The sequence below is a fragment of the Cygnus olor genome, chromosome 18 (genome assembly GCF_009769625.2).
Source record: "Cygnus olor isolate bCygOlo1 chromosome 18, bCygOlo1.pri.v2, whole genome shotgun sequence".
Classification (NCBI taxonomy): domain Eukaryota; kingdom Metazoa; phylum Chordata; class Aves; order Anseriformes; family Anatidae; genus Cygnus; species Cygnus olor.
The window spans coordinates 3,916,439-3,931,404 of record NC_049186.1 but is presented as its reverse complement, the minus strand read 5'-3'; the positions used below and the strand labels follow the sequence as shown (position 1 = coordinate 3,931,404).

The 14,966-nt window shown below is 41.8% G+C and overlaps 1 protein-coding gene across 3 annotated transcripts; it reads right to left on the bottom strand.

The window, feature by feature from the left end:
• Positions 1 to 273: 273 nt before the first annotated feature.
• Positions 274 to 14,546, bottom strand: LOC121057151 (cytochrome b-245 chaperone 1). Of its 3 annotated transcripts, none has more exons than XM_040530922.1 (7): positions 13,499 to 14,546; positions 10,552 to 10,682; positions 9,324 to 9,365; positions 8,059 to 8,132; positions 7,344 to 7,440; positions 5,232 to 5,376; positions 274 to 4,659 (listed from the first exon to the last, which is right to left on the bottom strand). In XM_040530922.1, the coding sequence occupies exons 2-7, from the start codon at positions 10,634 to 10,636 to the stop codon at positions 4,530 to 4,532; spliced, it is 573 nt and encodes a 190-aa protein (XP_040386856.1). In that variant the 5' UTR covers positions 10,637 to 10,682; positions 13,499 to 14,546; the 3' UTR covers positions 274 to 4,529. The 3 variants fall into 3 exon arrangements, with proteins under 3 accessions (XP_040386856.1, XP_040386855.1, XP_040386857.1); XM_040530921.1 differs by having other exon boundaries at positions 13,585 to 14,546; XM_040530923.1 differs by lacking the exon at positions 13,499 to 14,546 and adding an exon at positions 11,535 to 11,638.
• Positions 14,547 to 14,966: the final 420 nt, after the last annotated feature.

The following is a 14,966-nucleotide window of genomic DNA, read 5'->3' as shown; positions in this document are numbered from 1 at the left end:
GAAACTTGCCTTTGTTTTGCATATGGTACGTTGGTTTGGTTTAAAGAGGAAAAATGCACATTTATGCACCAGTGGAGAGTTGGTTGCATTAGCTTATGTGAAAATGTGTAAATGAAAGCAGGGTCAGGAACAAGTTAGGTAGTGGTGCTTCATCCACTCTCTTCCCCACCCAGCAGGTCTGTGCCAAGTGGTAATTTAGACATCCATCAATATTAATACATTTTAATTACAGTCAATGAAAAAGACTAATGACATAAAACAAGTTAAAGCTGATTTTATCAATGGACTTTTATTTTTAATAGAAAAAGACAAACATACAAGGCCTTGCTGAAATTCTACTTGCATATTAAAGTAAAAAAGCTATTTCTAAGTATTTTCCAGAAGTATTTCTGCCTCAGCAGCCTACTACAGTGTCAGAACTATCACTTATTTAGTATGTAAGCCAGCTTGGGTTTTGTTATTTCTGTAACTTCATGAATATAGCACAAGAGTCACATTTCTAGTATATGGCATAAATAGTTTGATTTTCTTTGAAAACAAAGAAGTGGTCCTACATCTCGTTTTGGGAAATACAAGAATATTAGAGCATAGCTTACATAATGCAACTTTCTCCCTTTGTATAACATGAAGTCTAGCTTCTGTTCAGTGTGACTATTAAGGCCACAATCTCTCCCAACCGTATACACGCAATTAACTTCAAATGTGCTACTCAAGTTTAAGCTGAAGCATCTGCCAAATGGTTCTTCTGATAGTTACATTGAAAAGTGTTATTTATAGGAAGCGTTTGGTTTATGGGGCAGTTGGGTAGATGTAATTTAACATGTTATGCAGACTCCAAAGTGTACTTAAGTCGTATGTGAACTACAGCTGCCTGATCTCAGGTTACTAGACATCCTGAGGTACAAAAAGCTTGAATACATCTCTTGTAATACTGTTCTAGGAGTACACTAGCCACAACTAGTCTTTTACTCACTCCTTTTAGTACCGCAACTTTACATCAGGCACACATAAAGCTACATTTACTGAGCCTTTTAATATGCTAGACCCAAGAGAAGTTGAGAAAACCAAAAAATTTCAACAAAACACTGACAGTGACAAGAAAAGATGAGGACAATTGGAAAGAGTGAGGCAGCTGAGGCACTCTGGAGGAGAGGAAGGCCAGAAGAGAACCTGTCCTGAGTTAGCCCCTGCTGTTCTGAGCAGTTCAAGCTATGTCACGAGTCCACAAACACTGCCATTACCAAATCCATGTGAACTGCAACTTGCAAGTTATTTTTCCATGCACAGTTAATGCAAAACATGGAAATCTGGTTATCTGGCTATGTCTCCCAACTATAAAAGACAAACAGTTTTACCAAGACAGTTCAAAACCTGAATCGAGAAACACACAGTCAAGAAACACACACATTGATACACATTCACCTATGGAATCCAAGGACCAAGTCGCATTTACTTGCACAGTAGGCTGGTTTCACCTGCACTGTAGGTTGGTTCAATGATATATTAAGCTCCTAGTTGTACATATCACATCAGTAGTGTCCAACATATGGCCTGCAGGCAGAACCCACAGCATTTAGGGAATTCTGTCAGCCTTTGTTGTTAGCAGTCTACAGAATTCAGGTTCTCATTTGAAACTGTTTTAGATCATCCCTGCTTACGGCAGGGGGGTTGAAACTAAATGATCTTTAAGGTCCCTTCCAACCCAAGCCATTCAATGATTCCATTCTGTGATTCTAGATTTTGTGGGAACAGAGCTGCCATGTACAAAACAAACAGTACAGAGAGGATCACACCAACTGTTCTAAATGAAAGACAGGTGTTTCAAAATATTCCTCCTACATACAGCATTCCAGTCCTCTCTTCTCTTGCCTGCCTACTATCAGTAGGAAATTGGAGGGTGAGAGGAACACTGCAGAACACCTTAAAGGAGCTGATCATTGGACATCAACTAAAAATGTGACTTATTCCACAGAATGTATTACAAGCTACCTAATACCTTACAGTAGGTCTTGCCCCTTTCTGGAAACTGAGTTTCTTATATTTTAGTTTAGTCTTTATATAATATTACATGATACCTAAGTACATAATGCTAACATCCAGAATGTACAGCAAGCTAGATGAAGAGAAGAACTCAGCAGAAGTAGGGCACATGATACAGTAGAGGATTAGATCAACAGAAATACCTTCATAAAAACAGTTTATCTGGAAAGCCAAAACATGTTGTGTACTTTCCCCGTGACATTACCTCTCATGGAAATATAAAAAAACAGTGAAATCAAGATCAAATGCAGGTAGTTTTGGCCATTTCATCCGCTTAATGGTCAAATCTGTAGGTTCAGAATATTAAGTGCAATGCACAGGCACACCATGTACTCCTGCTGAATATCCTTGCTACAAAACAGGTATCTGTAGGTAGAGCCCTCTTACTTACATTATACCATTAAATACGTAGTTCTTACAGTATTTACTCTTGGAAGTCCTTAGAACACTTGACGCTCATTTTACATAGTAGTGAAAAGTTTTCCAAATGCCAAATCTCATTCTCCTCTCCAGATTAAGTATTACTGAGGGTACATATTAGAGTGGATTTAAATGAAGATCTCTCTAAAGTGTTATATTCTGCTTTTTATTTTATAACAGGTTTGAGGACTTGTAGTTTACAACTGTGCTTTAGAATAAAGGTCAAATATGGTTAATTAGCTGCAATCTATTTTCCCACATTAGTACATGGCAGCTTCCTAAACCTAGCAATGTGGGGGTGGAAATTAAAAGCCAAAGAATTAGCCAACCAATTTGGAGGACTTCACAAGCACATCCATTAGCAAAGGTCTTTGATACCAACATGACTACAAGTTTCTCATATTTAATACTGATAGACCTGGTTCTGTGCCACAGTCAAGCTGCATCAAAAGCAGCTCTCTCCCTGTTACACTTTTGATTAACCTTTCAAAGCAACAACAGTAAGAGCACGTCTGTCTCACAGCTCACATAAATGGCTGGAAGCAAAAGCAGAATCATGCTACAGCCTGTCTTTGGTCAGATAAGCATGTGCACAGTTTCTTACAGCTGGAACATGCTATGTGATCTAGCTTCTACTGAAATCATTTCGTAGCTTTTACTTTAAGAGGTAGAGTGCTTTGAAACAGGAATGCAGGTTAAGCCCTGAAGAAACTGTTGATAAAAGACATTTAACTGCTAGCTAAAGGTGAAGGCAGACCACTCAGTTACCTGGTAGCCCATTCAGATCTCCTTGAGGAAACTACTACAAGTATTTTCTAAGGCAGGTCTTAAAACCATACAACTCCTAGCACAAGCTGATCAACTTCAATACAAGCAATTTTAGCATGCTGAAGGAACCTGCAAATCATTACAACTTTTGTCTTACCGTACTGACATGTTGATATAGGCACAATAAAGTTTTAGTTCTAGCAAAACATGTTGACTAATAGAGGTAGCTTTAACTTGGAAAAAGTACCTTGGAAAGTCTGTATTTATCTATTTGTAAAACCATAGGTCAGAACAGAGGACAGTACAGAGTAACACATGGGCACAAGCCAAACATTAGATATATCCCAGCTATCTTAAAAAAAACTAAGTTATTTACCATTTCAAGTGAGGAAATATTAAACAAATCTAGGCTGCAATGTATGACAGTCCTTTCTCTACCTAAAAGTAACATGTGCTTTTCTCCTTTCTAAATACACAGTTAAAATAGTAAAAGTTTAAGTCTAGAATAAGGCTACTCTATCTTCGAGTAGTATATGCCCAGAAGTTAAACAGAACAGGATTAAATCAGAGCATGTCAAAGACTGGATGATCAACCTGATCATTCTGTGGTTATTATTTATGGCTCCTTGGCAAGTCCAAGAGAAGACAGGGCAATCAGTTGATCAACCTGCTGTTTAGAATTCCAGACAGTCACTCAAATTTTGATTCCCACTAGTATCTAATGGCAAGTCAGTAGTAGAGAATATAAAAGTGCCACTACTCTGCATCACCTTATTGTATATGTTAAGCTGCTTAAAAACAATTTAGCAACATATTCCATCATATGCAATACTTCAAGGAAAACCTCAAAGCATTGTGTTATGAATTACAAGTTCAACTATTCTGTATTTCATATACTGTACCTGCAGCAGATGTTTGCAGTAAGTGGAAGTTTTCATCTGTATCTCCACTTCATTAATGGAAAAGTAATAAACAATTTCAAACCAATACATTTAATAAATAACCATTCCTAAACGCGTTAAATGAGCTGACAAAACTCAGAAGACAGTTCCTGAATGTGGACGTTGCTAAGTCAAAGGAAGAAATAAAACAGAATTTGCTTTGGACTCTACAATGGCATTATTGGGAGTGTGGATCTTGAAGCAGTTTAGCACTGTAAGAGGTGCCCTAAGACAGATTCCTCCCATTGAAAATGCACATGTAGATAAATGCCCTGGTTAAGACTGAGGAATTTCTTTCTGAAGAACCAGCATATTTTCCAGATGTTTGGAAGTCTCTGCTTTCTTCAGCTCGTGACAGTATTAATATTCATCCTGTGGTTCATCAGCGTCACTAGCCTCTGTTTCGCTGCTCTCATAGAGATCTTGTTGGCTCGCTACTCTGTCCAATTCCAGAAAACTAGTAATGAGCTTGGCAACTGCTTCCACATCACTGTGGAAAGGAAGAAACAGTGTAAGAGTTAATGGAATTGTAGTGCTGATGAAACAAAAACAGGCACACTAATTCTTGAGAATCATGGTTGAAAGACCAGTCGATATATGGCATAGAGCATGACTGACAGCATCCCACGTGTGAAGGCATGCAAAGCCAAGCAATTACTACCGCGTCAGAATACATCAATTCTTTCTCCACAGGCCCTGCTGCAAGATTCCTTGTGAGGTGCTGCTTTTATTATCGGTCCTTTGGCAACAGATGATTACGCTGTTTTCAAAATAATCAAATTAATTAATCTGCCAATGCACAGCTGAGCCGTGAAGCAGGCATGCAGTACTAAGGCATCTTAAATACCTAAATATGATCAGTCTCCTGATCAGGATGGTATTACAAATGTCTGCAACTCAAAGCATCAAGGGGTTTAAAGAAGTTGAACTGAACAACACAAGGTAACATCAGCACGCATAATAATGGAGCCAAGATGACTGTCTCAATAGTTGGCAGTTACTGGTCCATGTGATTGGTATTTCCTATCTTATACTTCCAAATTAAAAAAGTCCACACTTCACCTTCTACAGCCCAGCACAGCGCTCTGAGTCAGTGGGTGTGAAAATCCAGTGATAAACCGTAGTACAACCATGTAACCCTTCCCAAAATACCGCACAGTCTCTTCTTCCACATCCACATCTCTGATCTCATGCAGTAGAGCCACCACTGTAAACAGATGTGAAAAATAAAGTCTATTATTACCATTCCTGTAAACTCTCAGCACTGCTACTACTGACTTGTGGGGCTGGAACTCAGTTCGTGAGCACTATTGCTCTGATCCCATACAACTAGCACTCTTACAATACCAAGCAATTGCTGAGCAATTCAGGCAAGACAAATGCGAACAGCAGACTGGAACTGCATGAAGTTCAAAGGGAAATGTGAATCTTGTACCTGGGCAAGAACAATCCCAAGCACCAGTACAAGCTGGAGACCAACCAGCTGCAAAGCACCGCTGAAGAAAAGGACCCAGGGTCCTGGTGGACAAGCTGAAAGAGACAGCAACATGGCCTTGCAGCAAAGCCACCCAACAGTGCCCCAGGCTGCCTTTGCAAGAGCACTGCTAGCAGGTTAAGGGAGGTGATTACTCCCCTTTATTCAGGCCTGGTGAGACTACGTCTTGAATGTGGTGTCCAGTTCCAGACTCCCCAGTACAAGAAGGACAGGGACAGACAGGAATGAGTCCAGTTATGGGCCACTAATACAAAGGGCTTGGAGCACCTGGCATACAAGGACGGACCAAGAGCTGGGATTGTTCAGTTCTAGAAAATAGAGCCTGGGGAGGCAGAACGGGATCTTCATAAGGATCTGGTAGGAGTACATAGATGGAGCCACATTCTTGTTGTTGTTGCCAAATGACAAAGAAGCATTGGCACTGAAATACAGGAAATGCCACTTAAATATAAATGATACTGTAAAAGTAGTCAGACGCTAGAACTCCGGACATTTCCATGCCCAGAGAAGGGCTATGAAGCTGGTGAAGGGCCTGGAACACAAGTCTTACGAGGAGCAGCTGAGAGAACCAGGTTTGTTTAGTCTGGAGCAAAGGAGGCTCAGGGGAGACCTTACTGCTCTCTACAACTACCTGAAAGGAAGGTGTGGGGAGCTGGGCGTCAGCATCTTCTCACAGGTAACTGGTGATAGAACTAGAGGGAACAGCCTCAAGTTGTGCCAGGGGAGGTTCAGGTTGGAAATGGAGACACTTCTTCTCAGAAAGAGCAGTCAGGCATCAGGATGGGTTGCCCAGGGAGGTGGTGGCATCACCGTCCCTGGGGGTGTTCAAGGAAAGGTTGGACGTGGTGCCTGGGGACATGGTTTAGTGGGTGATGGTGGTAGAGAGGTGGTTGGACCAGATGATCCTGGAGGTCTTTTCCAGCCTTAATGATTTTATGTTCCCCAGAGAGGTGGAATCTCCATTCTCAGACACATTCAAACCCCAGCTGGATACAGTCCTGAGCAACCTGTTCTTGTTGGCACTGCTTTGAGAAATTACGTGCTCCGGATTTGGCTGCTTACCCCTTTGAAATGGGTTGCATACCATAGGTTAGGAACCCAAGTGTACTTGCTATATCAACCCATAGATGTATGAACAAAATATATACAGAAGCATAAAATGGAATGGCCACTAGATTCTTTTCTTTTTTTAGTGTGCCGTCACACTTTCCCTAGATGTCTAATTGCTCTCCCATCCTCAGTTATCAGTTCTGCAAGATGCAACATGCCTTCTTGCACATATTTAAAGATTTGCCTGCTACTAAACCCAAATTAGAACAGAAATCTCAATCCTGGGATCTAAAATTTCTGCTTTTCCACCAGTCCCCATTAGCAAAGCAGGATAGGAAAATATAAACATGCACATGAGCATCCCAAAGGAATGGCTCAGACTATTACAGAAAGCCACATGTAAGCTTAGTTACCCTGAATTAAAATGACTAACATGATGTTTTCCAGTACCCCAACCTGAAAAACACTTGGGTCCTGAGAGGCAGTTTATGACTTCTGCTGCTTGGAAACAGATGTGGAAACAAGTGTGGCTAGCTGGAGTACAAAACTGCAGAGAATGTTATCAAATGGGTAGGCCTGCATTTCTTATCAGTCAATCACAGTTGCTACCACAGATATCGCTTTCTCACCTTGTTCATTGCCTCCTTTTGATAAAGTCAGTATTTTTCTGTAGAGGTTGAATGTTTTTAGGCAGACAGTTCCCTTGTTCTTATCAAATATAGCTTCCTGTAAAATTGAAAAATAAAAAACAGTATTAAGAATACCATCAATAGCTAGGCTTCAAAGTACAATACAAATAGCAGTTACATGTGAAAATAATCAGAAAAGTATATAGCTATTTTTAATAGAGACGGTCTTCTACTATTGGGCCATGAAAACCAAAATCTTGCTCTTTGCTTTAACAGGCTTCACCATATCTCCTACACAACTTCTAGAACCAAGTTTGAGCTGGTTTCACTGCCCCTCCTGCCACATTCTTCATGTAATAAAAACTATGCCTGGAATCAAATCTGAACACTTGGTGCTCCTGTAACTCTCACTTTTCACATATGTATTTGGCTTATTTTGCTCATTTACATGGAGAAAGCCACAAAGCACCTTAGGGCAGGTCTCCCCTTTAAAAAACACTTACGTTTAGCATCACTGTCATGCTTATGTAGTTCAAGAATTAAAGTGCCCTAATTAATTCTAGTCCTAGTATGGCAATTTCAAAGTGCTTCCTCCAAACTAAAAGCATAAATTGTTTTAACTTCATGATACTAAAGTGCATCAGGCTACCAAAGTCAACACCTGACTGTTTCTGAACTAGCCCAACAGCCTCATTTCCTCAATTTAGCATCTTACCTCCCACTGCTCCAGATTCTGTGCTGCCACAAAGAAACACCCAGCCATGTAGAAGAGCTTCCATGCCAAGCTGTCTGAACAACACAGAAAATGTACAAGTTTAGGATTTTTCTTTCTTTGGTATGCAACATTTTAAGATCTACATGCTTCTTTTAAAGGCAACAAGGAAAAAAGTGGTTTCTATGATGCAACATTTTTGCCTTTAAGTGTAATGTAAGCTATTTTACAGTGCTTTCCCAAAATAATAAAAGTGGAATTAATTTTTTCCAAAGACTCCATCTACACTGGGCTCCAAACCATGCAGAATTTTAAGTATATGTATTATTGCCAAGGCTGTAGCATCATTACACATCTTTCTTCCCTGAAAGCAAAGGCATCTTAAAAGGCATCCACAAAACTTTCTCAACCTGCCATCGACTCCCAAACATTAGTGCTGCAGAGGACAAGGGTGAGGGACAACGGAAAGCAATTCACTGAAGCAAACGTGTTTCTTCATAACAGGAAAGTTAGCCCTCTTGACAAACATTTATTTTATATTATTAAATGTTTACATATAAACAACATGCTTATTCAGACTTTTACTGGCAGGAGAGCAGAACCATGCTCAGAATTGTTTCAGAAAACTTTGTAGCAGTGTCTAAAATGTCTGATATACTTGGTGTCTTAAGCAGCTTTCACTGGACTTAAGCTCTTCCAATAAAAAACATGGACTATATCAGTAGAATATTGCTATACGCTATTAAGCTTTAAAATTTGAGATTCAACAGGATGCAGCAAGAGAATCACAGGACAGCCTACAGAATAAGTTCCACATATGGAAGGATTTGTCATTTGATGTATTCTCTATTGGCAGTGGGGGAAGCAGCAGTAGCTCTCTGTTCTTTAAAGAAAACACCTTTAAAGTTTGTTTGTTTGTTTTTTTTTTTAATAATCTCTGCTAGTGATGACCTAACAGTTTCCAGAGAAACAGAGCACTTCCAAAGGCAACGCAATCATTTCATTATGGTGGCAAACAATCATGATGTGACTTCCAGGAGAGCTGTGAGGTGAGGACCAGCTAATCGCATTTTTAAAACACACTGAAAGCAAACATGCCAGAGTACTAAACATCAGACACAGGTAACAATTATTACTGGATTTTAATATTCACACCACAAAGTATGACAGGTACCTAAACTGCCTTTATGAGGCCACACAGAGCCGCACGGAGGAGTCAAAGACAGATCAACAGGAAAAACAGTTCTTAAAAAATGATAGGCCGTTACCTGCACTGTAATAAGCAGCAGCCAAGCCTATGGAGGCTATTCCTAAAATAAGAGGAGAGAATTAGAACAAGCAGCTCATAGCACCTAAGATCCCCTGAAAACATATGAATACTCAAATTAGAGCAATTACTTTTCAGAATACTTTTCAAAAAACGGACTTGCAATTGCAACTCCGATTACTATACAAGAGTCAGTTATTTTTCTCTGAACTCAATATAAAAATCCCCCATTCTCTATATAAAGAAATTAAGAAGCACAGGCAACTGAGATCAGAAATAAAAGGTAGTAACAGAATCAAGAACAGGATTTCAGAGGGACTCTCAGTCTAATCATTGCACCATACTTCCTCTCGAGCACAGTACAGCTTTGAGTACGCTAGCATTTATGTTCATCATGTTTACACTACAAAGGTTATTTTTCCCCTCTTAAGTGCTGTGGAGCCAAAAGAAGAGTTGTGCAATAAAGTTGTGTCAGAGGCTACCAACTGCTTTCTTCCATTCAGGAGGAAGCTGTGGCAGAGTGACTCCGCAACTGCAGAGATCTTGTCTCAATGCAGCTCTGACAAACTAGATCACTGAAAACAGTGACAATGTTGTAGTGTTAACGCAGTGGGATCTACCCAAGTGGAAAGTAGGATCTGCCACATTTCCCCCACAAGCTTTCAGGGTGGTCCTAATAGATACCACCCCTATTTTTTTCTGCATATACAATACTGTTTAAAAACAGATGGCTTTCAGAACATCATGCACAGCTTCCTATTTCACATACACAGTGCCATCAAGAGTTCACTGTTAGCCACATACAAGATCTATCTCTAGCATTGCTCCAGTGCATCCACTGCAGATTTTTCCATTTCTGAGAACCTCAAGTTTTCAATGCAAGTATGGATTCTCTTCAGAAGTTCCAAACATTTATATTGTTCTATGACACAACTTTATTTTCCTGACCTTTCAAGACTCCCTTAGAATTCAGTCCATGAGCCTCTGAGGTTCTGCAGGTGACAGACTGAAAAATAATCGGTCACACAGTAAACTACCACACTGAGGAAGAGGTTTCAGACTCACTAAGAGACTGCACTAAAGGAAAAGTTCAAGTAAAAATTCTTGTTCCACAAAGAAGACACCTGAAAGATACACATCTCTCGCTACAGGCTCTTCTGGGAATTTATTTCTTGACCCCTTCCCTTAAAGCAAGCTCTGAAATAAACTGAGGAACACTGCAGTCTTACCAACAAAGACAGACCAGGATCTGATGCCAGGTGACCTCTTCAGATGAAGAGAGGAACTTGTGCGATTTTCAACCAGCATGTACATCTTCAGAAGAAACTCCAAACAGCCCAGTCTGACTCATGAAACCTTGCTGGACAAAACAGAGAAATAAAAAGTAAAGTTGTTGCTGACTCCAACACTCTCCCTTCTTAGCATTTGTCAGGACTTCTTATCAAGTCTTAACCTAGACTATAAAAGTGTCCCAGTTTGGGACAGGGCCTTTCTCTCACAGGAATAACAATATGCATGCTTTAAAAAGTGCAAACACTCAGGTGGAAGAGACTTGTGTAACAGAAAACTGAACTACTCTCCAAGAAATTTCTTATTTCAGGGATAAAGTTCCTACTCCTTTCTACCACAACCCACTTGCAGAAGGCAATGTGGAAAAACAAGAACTTGAAATGATGTTAGTACTTCATGAATTAACAATTCCTCATTAATAAATCAATAAGTGTTCTTTGACAGCATTTGTACTAACTGCAAAGGCAGCCACAATGGACTAGGCTAGCAGCTGAAGCAGAACAACACAGCCTTCTGCACTGCACATGCTAGGTCTCATTCCAAATGACAGAACAGCAGGGGTTACAGCCTCAGCCTAACGAAGTGCCAGTGTCATATAATGCCATATACGGCCCTCCACCCTTCAAGCCAAATCCAGAATAGAAACAAATTTCCAGCAATGCTCGACTCTCCCAAGCAACATCATGTCTTCAGCCTAAACAGAAAGTAACAGCAGAGATTAAGACAACAGGTACTAATCAAAACCAGTAAAAGCTGGACAACCCCATGCAGCATTTTCAGCATCTATTTACTATCTACAGCATAGAGAATTTGACTTCTGACATGACTGTGAGCTCCAGAGCAAAACCCAACCCTACCTTAATACTATCAGCACAGGCATAAGAACAAATTTGTACCAGATGCAAGGGGCATAAGGACTCACCTGATCTGATCAGAATTGTTGACAGAGAAAGGACAGGCTGCTTACTGCTTCTATCGCAGTAAGCAAGTAGACACACTTGGCATTACAAAGACCACAATCCAGTAAAAGTGAAACAGAAACATGCGGTAAGCATTGCATCATAACATTATCAGGGTATATGTTGGCTTTAATCAAGAATTTATTCTATTCTTTTCTTTTTTTTGTTACAACCTTAATACTAATGAAGGTAGAGGGTTTTAAGCACTTCCCCCAAAAGGGATTTCTAGAAAGAATATCAACTTCTCTGACTTGTGTGTGATGAACCTTAATACTTGTGAAGCATTCTGGGGCTGTAAGACCATTAAACAACTCATTAATTATTGAGGACAATAAGCACCAATTCCTTCTATTGACTTGATATTTTCATCATTAAACAGCCAACTCAAATCATTTTGCAGGAGCTTGGCATTAAGAACGTATTAACTGCATACATATGATATGGCTTTCCTGAAGAATGCCAATATTCAACAGGTCTTTGAATAACCATGAGAAACAGAGCAGGCCCAAGCACATCCAGGCTAACAGAAAAAAAGTATGACAGGAAAAAAAGTATGCAATTTTTAGTCCTTTAGTTGTCTTTCCATTCTTAAATGCTACATGACACTCCCACAATTCTGCACAGACTAGCTAGTGTTGATACAAAGCTGCAAGGGATTTGGTTTTCTGTTTAATAAAACTGACTTAGCCAAGTCTTTTCATTTAAATAAAAAGCATATATGACTGATTTCAATCTCTTAGCAGCACATCTGAGAGAATCTGAAACTGAAGAAGAGAAAACTACTTATGTACAAGGCATGCTCCCTCTCCTCCGGATGTTAAGCATGAAATTTTGATTTCCAAATGGCTCCTGTGGGGTGCCCTCTATGTATCTGAATATATTTCTGCATGTACAAAGCAGTTTCCTGCCTACAACCCAAAAAGTATCCAATAAGGTATCAAATACACAAAGATACGTGCCAAAAAATATGCCTATATTTAACAAAACACACAGGTGAAAACATGACTTATTCACATAGAAGTTTAATCCATAAATGCAAGCTTCTATTATGCCTTTCTTCCCCTCCCATATTCATTCGGGGAAGTCTAATCATGCAAATGCCAGTGTCAGCTTAATGATGACATTCAAACCAGGGGCATAATCTCACAGACACAGGTGCGTTCAAAGACAAGTGCCTCAGGGAATACAAAGCACAAAAGCACTTTCTAGAAGTCATGCATAATGAACTAAGTCATGGGCATGCCTTTAAGAACCACGGCAAGTTTGCCACAACAATTTTAAGATCGCAACAGGACACAAGCAGCTCTAAAACTATTTATTGGGTTTGATATTAAACTGATCTCCAGCACCATACAAAACACAGACACGTTTCCTCCAGGCTCTAGAACGAGGGTGAGCTTACAAAACCTACCCACAGCAGCACCTTAAAAGCTTTGCAACAAACGGGTATCGTGCCAGGACCACGCACCGGGCTGTTTTCCTCCCCTCCCTCACCATCCTCACCGAGGCCCATGCCAGGGAAGGGGCCGCAAGGTGCTACTAACACCGACGGAGCCTTCTTTTCCCCTCGGACTCCTACCTGCCGGCCGCGGCCAACCCGAGCCCTGCGGCCGGGACTCACCCGCGGGCCCAGCCAGCGGGGAGCGGCCCGTGAGGGACCCGCCCGAGGGGGGCGTCCCAGGCACCCCCGCCCCACACCAGGCGGCGGGACCCCGGCCCCAAAAGCCGCTGCAAGTCCCGGGACATACGACACACTTAAAAGATAAATAAAGGACTGATGAGCTCCATCACGAAGCTAGAGCGACTCCTCAGCATCCCGCCCCACCCCACAGAGATGCCTCGCCATGCCACCCTCCGCCTGACGGGGGCTGTTTCTCAGCCCGCCCCGGACCGGACCAGCGCCCCTTGAGCCCGTACCAGACCATACCGGCGCCTCTCCAGCCCGTACCGGACCGTCCCAGTGCCCCTTCAGCCCGGTTGCCCCACGAGAGGCGCCGCTCCCCACCGTCGTACCTGCCCCCGGCGCGCCGCAGCACAGCCGCGCCTCGGGGAGGATGCCCGGCGCCTTCGCTTCCTGCAGCCCCCGACCACAAAGGGCCGCCACCGGGACACAGTGGCCTCTCGTTCGCCCTATGAAGGGTCGGATATGCCGGCGGCCATTTTTAGTGAGGGCAAAGCGGTAGCTAAAGAAACCCGCCCGCCCCGCTCAGGGTGGCTTGGTTTTCGCTGGAGGAGGAAGGGCATCGCCCAAGATGGCGGCGCGTGCCCGTCCTCAAGATGGCTGGCAAGAGGAGGCGTTGTGTTGGTGAAGAGCTGGCGTTATTTGCATTTTATGGCTTAAACCGTGTAAAAAAGAGTAGGAAAGGTTGAGTGTTGGTAGAGGAGGGGCTCTACGTGCTATAGAGTGAGGTAAAGTGTGTGGAAGGGCTTTAATGGATACATTTTATGACAGTTTGCTAGGCCTGTTCTGGGTGATGCGGGCATGGCCTCTTGTGCGTAGCCTGACAGGGCTACCTGCTGCTGTGAGGTTGGGTCAAGGTGCTGTGGCTAGGAGGGAACAGGGGTGACAATGAGGGGCATATTGCATTAAGGGAGCCCCATCAGAGTGCCCTTGGGCTTGGCAGCACCAATGCATACAACCTCCCTTAGGCTGATGTCAGGGCTCTCAATGGCAGCCATGTGTACTTGTGGCATAGGCTGTCACAGAGCACTTGCACTGGGTAGTAGCCGCTACTTGCACTTCATGTGTGTTGTACAGACAGGAGGCTGCTGCATGGTGAGGTTAGTTAGTAAGGGATTACTCAGTATCACAAAGTTGTCTCAAGACAGCTGCCTGTAGAAGACCCGGTTGCTGGGGCTTGAAATGTCCAGTGCAGCAAGAATTGCAAAGCAAAAATAAATGATATGCTTACAGGTTTAATATTAATGTCATGACTTTTCATTAATTATGTCACCTGTAGGCTTGGGTTTGGAAAATCTATTGCTTGGGGAGAAGAGTTTCCAATTCAGTTGAAATCCTGAGTGACTTTCCTGTTGTGGACTGTAAGTTATATTTGAAAATTCCTTTGTGTTTCAAGTTTAGTTAAACATCATTCAGGTATGAAAGTTGTTCATGTTTAATCCATTAGAGCATCAGCTCATGTCAGCTTTGGGATAAAATGGTTAAAATGTAGACAGCTGTAGCTTAGTACAACTGCTTAAATTTCCTTTATGTAAATCAATGTATCATTTCATCTACTGAAGGTGCTTGGTCCTCTCTCAGTTGCACAGGAACGTGATCCTTCCTTAATGACACTTAATTTTTGACCTTTTCCTAGTACAAATCCAGATACTCCAGAGGGGTTGCTTAAGGCCATATGCTTGAAGTTTGTTCAGCTGTTCCAGAACATCGTTGC

Bases quoted from the DNA above. Each gene is read 5' to 3' on its own strand.
- LOC121057151 (XM_040530922.1), bottom strand. From the start codon at position 10,636: ATGTACATGCTGGTTGAAAATCGCACAAGTTCCTCTCTTCATCTGAAG. The intron at 7,441-8,058 runs GTAAGATGCTAA...TCAATTTTACAG, and splicing joins AGAATCTGGAGCAGTGGGAG to GAAGCTATATTTGATAAGAA. The intron at 5,377-7,343 runs GTGAGAAAGCGA...ATCTGTTTACAG, and splicing joins AAAAGGAGGCAATGAACAAG to TGGTGGCTCTACTGCATGAG.